This window comes from Citrus clementina, unplaced genomic scaffold (assembly GCF_000493195.1).
Source record: "Citrus clementina cultivar Clemenules unplaced genomic scaffold, Citrus_clementina_v1.0 scaffold_5, whole genome shotgun sequence".
Lineage (NCBI taxonomy): Eukaryota > Viridiplantae > Streptophyta > Magnoliopsida > Sapindales > Rutaceae > Citrus > Citrus x clementina.
The window spans coordinates 17,683,850-17,693,761 of record NW_006262201.1 but is presented as its reverse complement, the minus strand read 5'-3'; the positions used below and the strand labels follow the sequence as shown (position 1 = coordinate 17,693,761).

Sequence of the window (9,912 nt, the reverse complement as noted above, 5' to 3'; positions counted from 1 at the left end):
AGGGAAATAACTCTTAAAACTCGCTAGAATCATCGTCGCAAGAGTAGAGCAGGGGAAAAACTTCTCAATACCCAGCAAAATTTAACTACATCACATGAGGAACCTAACTCTTAATTCACATGCGCAGAGCCTATAAGGGAGGGTACACATATGATGATTAGCAATAACATCTCATGACTCAATCAAACATATAATATGTGTACATACAATCATAATATGATATTAAATCATACTATCTGACATAAATGCTTCACAAAATACATAATAGTAATAATAGTATCCACTCACAGCTCTTGTTTCACTCTAGGGTTTGTTGGGGCTCTTGTGGGTCTCTGAATTCTTGGATTTCTATAAAAATACAAGGTTAAAAAATTAATGGTTAGAAATGATACAAAAACTTATACATATGATGTAAAATAAAACATAACTAACTACTTAAAATTCATGAAAATATTACCCACTAACTCACTAAATGTAGATCTAACTATCCAATTATATTTCCCATAATATTTCCCTCAATTCCACTTTTCAAATTATTTTCCACTCACAACTTCTTAATTTTCTTTTTCTCCTTTTCCTTTCTTTTCCTCTTTTCCCAACTCTCGGCTTCTTTCTTTTCTTTCTACTTTTATGTTTCTTTTCTTTTCTCTTCTCTACTTTCCCATTTCTCTCCCATTTCCTTTGTTTGTTCTCGGTGCTCCAATTTGATAAAATAAAGCAGCTGTCAAAAATTTGCATTTATAGAGCGACCGAACGGCCACCGAATGCAAGCAAGCAGCTCCCACTTTATATAAGCACTGCTTGAAGCAAGCAAATAACTATATTACAAGTTATGCGGAGACTTTTAATTCACACATAGCGTAGCTTGTGCTTGGGTAGAGAAAATTAAAAAGTTGGTCCGCTGACCAAAGAGTTGGTGGGTTTTATCCCCCTTTTTTTTTTGTGCGTATGTCCATGATCTAATTTTTTATTCGTTTTAATGCTGACTAACAAAGACAAGTTTACAGATGGAAAATAACTATGTTAAGAGTTAAAAGCTGATTGTTAGGTATATGTCTACTTGGGAAATTATTTTAAGGAGTATTAAGATTTCAAGTGGCAGTCTTGGGAAATTATTTTTCAGAAGTCGTGATATGTTGGATGAGTTCAAGCTTGACACTCCAAATTAAGAATATCAAATATCATGGTAATTTGGTATCCTTCTCTTCAAATGCCTTGGCTTTGTCCGAAACTACACTATTTTTCAGCTCTGATAATATTGACACTCGATGGTACGGGAAATTGACTGAACTTTTTGCACCGTTTAGTCATTGTTCCAAAGTTTTGAACTTGGAATGCGGTCCTGAGGTATGTTTGTTCCAATTTTTTTACCTAAAATTTTCTATCTTGTTTGAATAGTTTAGTATCATACATCTTGAAGTTCTAACCCCTTTTTTCTTTACCAAAAAAAAAATTCCTGAAGGCTATGATTATACCAAGAGAATTGCGGAAATCTTATGTCCCCCATTAGTTAATGACAAGTATGTGTGCTTTTTAGCCTCTGAATATCGAAGAGTTTCCCTTGCAAAACTTGTGGATGGCTTGATCTGGATTTCACCACATATGGAGAACTTATCAATAAAGTACGATCTATATTGTTGGAAGTACAAGCTTTCTTTTCAGGTAAACCGTATTTTTCATTTATGAGAATTAAAGACTTGATCTGTACTGTGAAGATGGAGATGCTATATCAATTTCTTTTGTCATCCAAGTCCTTGATGAGATCTTATGTAAAATCAATACTTAAACTTCTACTTGTTAATTAGCCTTGTATTGTCAATGGATTTTCATTAAAGGATCCAATAAGGATAACTAAACTTACTTTTAGCATTGTTGAAGCATAATATTTTTAAAAGCATGCAAGTAATATTAACAGGACGGTCATAGTGTATTGCTAATCCGTTTATATTTAACTTTATCTTAGGACTTCTTTTTCTTTTTCCTTTTGAAAGTTGGATCCCTAGATAATATGTGTTTTTTTTAAAAAAAAAAAAAGGGTTGGTAATAGATGTTGCTTACTGTTGTTTCAGTTCTCTTATAAGAAGTTGCTTATATCTGAAGGAGAGAGAACTCTATATTACTGCCAATCTGTTCCTCTCTCATGTTGGCAGTATTGCATAAACGAAGTTAAGATTGAGTGCTCTAGAAAATTTCCAAGAAAAGCATATATTGATGTACAAAATTATTCTTCTGAGGTGGAGAGATCTTGGAGAAAATTGATGATCTTTGGAGATATTTGTGTGTGTGATGAGTCAGATGATAGTGATGAGAACAACATTTATTTGTGCATAAAGGTATTACTCTAAGGATGGAGACATATTGTAGAAGATTGATGATCTCTGGAGATCTTTGCATGTTTATGCGTCTGATGGCAGTGATGAGTCTGATAATAACAACTTGGCAAAATTTTATTTGAGCCTATATTTGTTGCTTTTGTGTCTTGAGATTCTGGTAGTGGTATCCTTATCGGATTCTATTGTAATGGTCATTAGCCAATGTGTCTATAGCTTTCAATGAACCAGTTCATGTGTACCTTTTCATCACTTCTTTAATCTGAATGTTAAACTTACATTTTAGTATACAATGTTGATTTATGCCTCTTGGGTGCCAAATAACAAATTATTTGGTTATAAAATGGTTTCCAATCCTTTCCTTTATTAATCCTCCACATGTTTTGCTACCTAATTTTAATCTTGGAGCTTGAAATTCAGTTTATTCGATCCTGTATTACAGTTGGATCTTTGCTTGTGTCTGACTATAACGATGGACCAATTGTGATTTGTGCCGTGTGGATGTGGGTAAAAAAAAAAACTTTTAAGGCACTTTGTGTATGAATTGGATATGCAACACTCATTGCCTTATGCAGAAGAAGAATAATAATATAATATCTATTAATTCCTTGTGAGGCAATTTAACAAGGAACGATATATGAATAATAATATAATATCTATTTTCAATTAAAAGTAATGCTATGTATACTCACTTAGTTAGGATGTTTACTAATGTGGCTTCTTATGTGTCATCCATTAAGTGTTGATAGGTTTATAATTAATAATAAATTAATTAATACTATATACATGATATTACATGATTGACGACACATCAATAACTATCCCAACTAAGTATATAAATTAAGTAAGCATAGCAGTATTGTTCAAATTAAACCATTGATATTCTAGTCATTTCCTTTTTTGACTAATTATATAGCCAAATTTATTATTTGCATTATTTCTAGAGCTGCGCACAATCCAATCAATTCGATTGTATTGAATTACATTGGAAGTTTAGAAATCTAAAATTGATTGTTTAGATAATATTTTTGCGCTTAGCACTTTGCAATGTCGTATCAATATTTCCTCTTTAGACACTTAACATTGCTAGCCGTTACTTCAAGCCCTCCTGCCAAAAAAAGTCTCCCTTGTATGGCATAACTTAGCCACGACATCTCTCATCTCCATCCGCTCAAATGGAGATTCCATTGAGCAGAGAACACCAATTCTAATTATAGCATTCAAACACTCTTGCGTTTTGGCTCTTATGTCTTCCTGAATCATAGAGTTGTTCGCCATTACCTCTATCAAAAGTAAAGGATCAACAATCTCTATCACTTTTTCTGGTAAAGCGATCTTGGCAAATTCATGGAGAGTAAGTCCTTCAGTAAACGCTGCATCGGTTGGTCGCCTTCCGGTAAACAACTCCAGCAACAGAATTCCAAAGCTGTATACATCTCCAGTCATGGACGCTTCGCTGCCCATGCAATACTCTTAAACATGTTGATTCATTTTGTTAGTTGCCAAACGAATGCTAAGATCCAATAAAATGTATAATACTTTTTAAATAAATAAATATATCAAGATGTCCCCATTTGTGAACAGAGTTAGAAGCCAAAAACAAGAAGCATGAACTCTAATGTATTAGCTTCTTATGGAATTGGAGTTCGTGTTTTTCTTTTTATCTTTTGGCTTCGCTCACATGATTAAAAAAGATTGACATTCATATAAGAAAATGATAGGATGTGTGTGTATAACATGAAAAACTTACCTGGAGCAACATAGCCAACCGTTCCTTTTATCCCAATTGAGCTTGATGAAGTTTTACTAGCAGTATCAAGTTGGTGACTAGAGAGAAATTTTGCTAGTCCGAAGTCACCCACATGGGAAACCATGTCATGATCTAGCAGAACATTGCTTGGTTTTAGATCTCCATGAACCATAGGCGGTTGACAGTGGTGGTGAAGATATTCAATTGCAGAAGCCACATCAATGGCTATGTTCACTCTTTGAATGAGAGTTAATTTGCAAACTTCAAGATGATCATTGCTCTGGTGCAACCAATCCTCTAAACTTCCATTTTTCATACATTCAAAAACAAGAGCCTTGAAATCAGCCCCCTTAGAATCTATACTAGAGCAAATAGTGATGATTTTGATAAGATTTCGGTGACGAATATTTCTTAATGCTTTGCATTCAGCCATAAAACTCTTGAAAGCTCCTTTCTGCTTAAGATTTATCACCTTCACTGCAACTATCATTTCATCTTCACCCAAAATCCCCTTGTACACAGATCCAAAGCTTCCTTGACCAATCATGTTTGACGATGCAAATTCACTTGTTGCCTTACTTAGCTCTGCATAAGAAACCGTAGGAAATTGTTTTTCCCTCGGCGATGTATCAACAGATTTACGCGCAGATCTCCTTCTTCGAGCATAAACAATAGTAAGGCATGAGGATAAGACCATGCATAACACTGCCACTGGAATCAACACTTTGAGGAGAGTGATTTTTGGTTTTCTTGATCCTTTAGATGGACAGGTTGGTAAATGCAATTCATCTGTACCCCCACAAAGCTTCACATTCCCTTGGAGTGAAAGTTTGGTTTTACTACTAAAAACTCCTTTTGTTGGAACCTCGCCCTCCAAATCATTGTGAGAAAAATTTAAGAATTCTAAGAAAGATAGATTTTCAAGAAATTCTGGAATCTGGCCAGACAAATTATTGCTTGAGAAATTTAACACTTTGATGCTTTTCAAGAAACCCAAAGAATGAGGAATGACGCCATGAAAAGAATTGCTCGAAATATCAAGATATTCTAAGCTTACACAAGTGCTTAGAGTAACAGGAATCACACCAGAAAATTGGTTGCTAGATATGATCAATTTTACAAGATTCTTCAGGTTGCCTATTTGTAGAGGAAGAGAGCCGTTTAGATTATTATTAGACAGATCTAGGTAAACTGAAAGTGTTGTTATGCTGAGAAGTTGTTGGGGCAAGGCACCAGTGAGCTTATTATGGGAGGCGTTGAAGCCTATCAAATTCTGACAGTTACCAAGGGATGAGGGTATATTGCCTTGCAAGCTATTGTAGCTCATAACAAGTTTGGCCAGTTTAGTAAGATTACCAACACCAGAGGGAATGCTCCCTTGTAAAACGTTCTTATACAGGAATAATCCCTGTAAGTTTTTAAGCTCACCAATTACATCAGGAATAGTGCCATGTAATTGGTTTGATTGCATACCGAGTGCAATTAGATTGACAAGATTTCTTATTCCAGAAGGTATGATTCCAAATATTTGGTTTCCTCCTATGCGGAACTCAATCATTGACGATGAGAGATTTGCTATAGAATGAGGCAGCTCTCCTACGAATTGATTAGCAGCTAAACTAAGTATTTTCAAACTACTACAATTAGTTAGAAAGGTTACAAAATCAAGATCATTGGCTGTCCCCATCCCCAAATTGTTCTGCTCCAAATTTAACCACGATAGATTCTTAAGGCTGCTAAAATCAATTGACACTTTCCCTTTGAATTGATTGAAGCCAAGGTCAAGGATCTCAACATTTGAAGCATTGGACAATGAATCAGGAATAGAGCCAAAAAAATTGTTTCCACCAATAGCGAGCGATTTAAGGTTTGGAAGATTGACAACAATGTCAAATGGTAAAGTTCCACTAAATCTGTTGAATGGAAGATAAATCCGCTCGAGGGAAGAGATATTACAAATTGATTGAGGAAACGTACCAGAGAATTGATTTCCGCCTACGTGGAGATCAACCAAGTTTCTAAGTAGGCCAAGGGTAGTTGGAATTTTCCCGCCCAATGAATTCCCTGTAATAGAAAATACCTCAAGAGCTGAAAGATTCCCAACGAAATCTGGGAGTCGACCTGTTAAGTAATTTTTGCCGACGGCCAATGTCTGAAGCTTCAACAAGCTGCCTATCTCTGCTGGGATTTGTCCCTCAAGCTTGTTGTTGCTGACACGAAGTTGGATGAGGTTAGAGCAACGGGACAAATTGGTAGGTATTGTACCCGAAAATGAATTGTTGGGCAGTGCTAGTTTCTCAAGCCTTAAAAGATTACCAATTTCTTGGGGAATTTCGCCATGGAAGCTGTTGTCCGAAAGGTTGATGTACCTGAGGAAGCTGAGATTTCCAACGTAAGGAGACAAGATGCCTCCTATCCTTTGGTTACTCAAATCTAACCGGGTCACCCTTTGATGCCGATGGCCACAAGTCACTCCCGTCCATTGGCACAAGTTTATGGTATTGTTCCATGAACTTGTGACTCCTGATGTATCATGAAGCTGTGACTTTATGGCAAGCAATGCGAGTCGATCTGTCTCGTTGGTTTGGCCAGCAGAAAAGCTAGGAGAATTAATAAGCAACAAGCTGAAGCACCATATCAAAATGGCAAGGCAGCCAATGGAAAAGGAAATATTAGGCATTTTTCTTAAGGTGGAAAAGTGTAATGCAATGGAATGTGTGGGTGATTGTATACTCACACATATCAAAAAGTGAAGGCCTTTTATAGGCATATTTGACTAGTTTGTATACTCACACGTCACAAATTAAAGCAGTGGAGCTCTTAAATGCAGAAGCACAGCTAGACTTTGGAAGCTTCATCCTAGTTTCCAGGCCATGAATATGATTGGACAGCCAAATGACTATGTGGTGAGAACAATATAGAAAGAGAAAAAGGGGAAAGGAAGTTCGGTGTGAAAGAAAGGAGAAGAAGAGAGAAAGTTGAGGGGCCAGGCGTCAGAAAAAAAGAGAAGGAGAAGAAGAAGGAAAGTGGAGGGACGGTGGGGCGGGAGGGAGCAACGAGCATTGTAAAAGAAAGAGAAAAAGGGGGAGACAGAGGGAATCTCAATCTGCAGAGAAAAAGGTATTCAGTATGCTAACGCTGAAAACGTGTGACGTGTCTCTCCGGTTCAGACACTACAAAGAAAAACTTCGATCCGGTTTGTACGGTATGGGGGCTGGGATTTGACTAGCGTGTCGCCGGTCGTACTACTCTCTAACATTAATTCCTATTGTTTATTGACACGTAAGTATGGTCTTGTTTAATTGGACTGCGTGGCTATAGATTGTTGGTCTATAAGTTTGTGTTTTTGTACAGAAAAGCCGTGGAAAGAGCCGATATTCACGCGACGTGGGGACTCATCGAAAGTAATTTATAATTTCTTTTTGGTAAAGATTTAATAGCTTTATGACTTTTTTTATTGTGTGTTGCGCATGCATTGAGGTAACTGTGCACATGAAGAAACACGTGGAGACGAGGATTGAGTTAGACGGCTTTTTCTTTGCAGTACTGCGTATAATATGTATTGCTACTACACAAAATAGAACTACATATGAGCAAATTAATAATATGAGGATTGAGTTAATAATTTTGAATATTCGGGTCCTTCAAAAAAATTAATAATTTTGAATATACAGATTTGAAAATAGAACTACATATGAGCAAATTAATAGCGTAAACAGCATTTCAATTTTCAACCGAACGAATTCGGCCATCAAGCGTATCCATAATTAGTAACAAGATTATTTCAACACAAAACGAATTGATGATCATCCATCACGGATATCCATAATAACAATTCCAATATCACTGAACAAACCTATATAATGATTTCTAGGCCTAATGGATGGAACATTCCACTTAGTAATATTCAGCCAAGTTTCACAGAACAGGCCCTGTCGCAAGCGAAGGCGGTAATTTGATTGATCAAATGGTAGCAAAGGCGGCAACGGGTGGTTGGGTCCGCCGAGAAATGAGACCGCCGGCGAGAAAGGGTTAGCAGCTTGCGGTAAAAGCAAAAGGTTTGCGGTAAAGGAAAATGTTCAATTTGGCACATGCAAGCTCCCTGAGAACTTCACAGGCTGCCAAGATCTTGCCAAGCAAAAGGTTATTATCACATTCTAGCTCTGTTCATTCATTTGTTTGCTGTTGATTTGTGTTGAGTAATTTTATTTTCAATTTTCAACTTTCAATTTTATTTTTTGCAGAAAGTGCCATTCATCTCTGATGATTTGGAATTGGAGTGCAAAGGGAAAGACAAATAAAAGTGTGGTTCCAATTTTTTTCTGGAAAGGGTGAAGTGGGACAACTACTCTGTTTAAACATTTTATTTTACCCTAAAGTGTATCAAATTTTCCATTGAAGAAACTTTACTTGTGCTTATTTGTGTGTTATATTGTGCTGTTCAGAATATTTTTATATCCTCATCATGTTTTGGACGAAAATTGGAAAGGTTCTCTAAGCAAGAGTTAAATGGATACGCTTGTCACCTACTTTGAACATAAGAAAAAACACAAATCTCTTTTCAAAAGTTCACAATGAGCACACAAGGGCCTTGTATAAGTGAAAAAATAGAACTAAATTCATCATTCATCAATAAGTTACAACTTCTTTTTACATGTTTCATTTTTCTGTATATACTCCCCTAACCAGAATCCAATAAGTCTATTTAAGATCGCGAGACTGAATTTGTAGGATTAACAGAGAAACTAATCTTGTAGCGGAAAACTGTCCAAAACCTGCAAGTCCTGACTGCAGAAGAAATCACATCATTCGCCAAAATTGTAAGCCTGCACTAAGCTAGAACATTAACTAGATTAATTAAACCTCTTGCTTAAACGACATTCATGCCTATTGCACTCGCTTCTACCCAATTGAATCTTGCTGTAGTTTAGTATTGAACTCTCAGTTTGCTGAAAGTAGTTTCCATTCCTAAAATGCAATTCATTTGAACCCCAAAGTTCAAATCTTCCCCAGAAAACTCAAGAAAAAGAACACCAAGATGAGCTTTTGTTCTGTAACTGGGGCCCGGGCAAAGGGAACACCTGACTGTTAAAGCCTCAAACAAATTGACATTGCCATTTCACCGATGGGGCCAGACCTAATAAACTAACATTTTTCATGCAGATCTCATTAAGTGTACCTATAATGCCTGCCGGTGCTGGGGCTTTCGTTGTATTTACACTGACCACATTAACAAAAGAAATACCCTTTATTTTAGGAATAGCTTTGGGATCCCATCCTTCATCAGGATGGTCATTAGACCCTCTACTGATCCATATAGGTATCTTGACTCTCTCCATTTTTATATTCCTTATGGTAATATTTTCAATATTTCTCCCTCTTCATTTGTCGGTCTTTATACGAATCCCAGCTGCTGCATCCCAAACATGCAAATGATCTACAGTTACATTAAAAATCCCTCCAGACATCTCACTACCTATTCATTCCAGCTCCTGAACAAGTTGGGGTAGTGCCGGAAACACTCCTTACTACGATGTTTGAACTTGGACGAGCCATCGCAATGCCATAGCGGTCCAATCCGCTATTCACTGCCACCGGATCATCCCCACTTTCAATGTAACAGTCTTTAATACACACATTCGTGCTCGAGTCTGTATAATGCTTTGTATAGGTTTGTAATTCAAAAGCTTAAGAGACAATACTGCCCAAGAAAAAGAAATGAGAAAATAAAGAAAATAAGAATGAAAAGAGAATATTTGTCTACCTAGGTCTATACCATCAGTATTTGGCGCATTAAGAGGAGCCAAGATTGTCATCCCTTTGATAACAACA

General features: G+C 36.6%; 2 protein-coding genes and 1 pseudogene across 2 annotated transcripts; all 3 read right to left on the bottom strand.

Moving 5' to 3' along the window:
• Positions 1 to 3,980: 3,980 nt before the first annotated feature.
• On the bottom strand, positions 3,981 to 5,666 carry LOC18040823 (receptor kinase-like protein Xa21). The gene has a single exon (XM_024183064.1). The coding sequence runs from the start codon at positions 5,636 to 5,638 to the stop codon at positions 4,016 to 4,018; it is 1,623 nt and encodes a 540-aa protein (XP_024038832.1). The 5' UTR covers positions 5,639 to 5,666; the 3' UTR covers positions 3,981 to 4,015.
• On the bottom strand, positions 5,656 to 6,760 carry LOC112097989 (putative receptor-like protein kinase At3g47110). The gene is made up of 2 exons (XM_024183589.1): positions 5,741 to 6,760; positions 5,656 to 5,676 (listed from the first exon to the last, which is right to left on the bottom strand). The coding sequence occupies exons 1-2, from the start codon at positions 6,758 to 6,760 to the stop codon at positions 5,656 to 5,658; spliced, it is 1,041 nt and encodes a 346-aa protein (XP_024039357.1).
• Positions 6,761 to 9,098: 2,338 nt separating this feature from the next.
• On the bottom strand, positions 9,099 to 9,905 carry LOC112097771 (annotated as a pseudogene).
• Between the last annotated feature and the right edge of the window lie 7 nt (positions 9,906 to 9,912).

Coding starts and splice junctions, on each gene's coding strand:
- LOC18040823 (XM_024183064.1), bottom strand. CDS start 5,638: ATGATTGAGTTCCGCATAGGAGGAAACCAAATATTTGGAATCATACCT.
- LOC112097989 (XM_024183589.1), bottom strand. CDS start 6,760: ATGCCTAATATTTCCTTTTCCATTGGCTGCCTTGCCATTTTGATATGG. Junction 5,677..5,740: donor CAGCCAATGATCTTGATTTT/GTAACCTTTCTA, acceptor ATCAATTCGTAG/GAGAGCTGCCTCATTCTATA.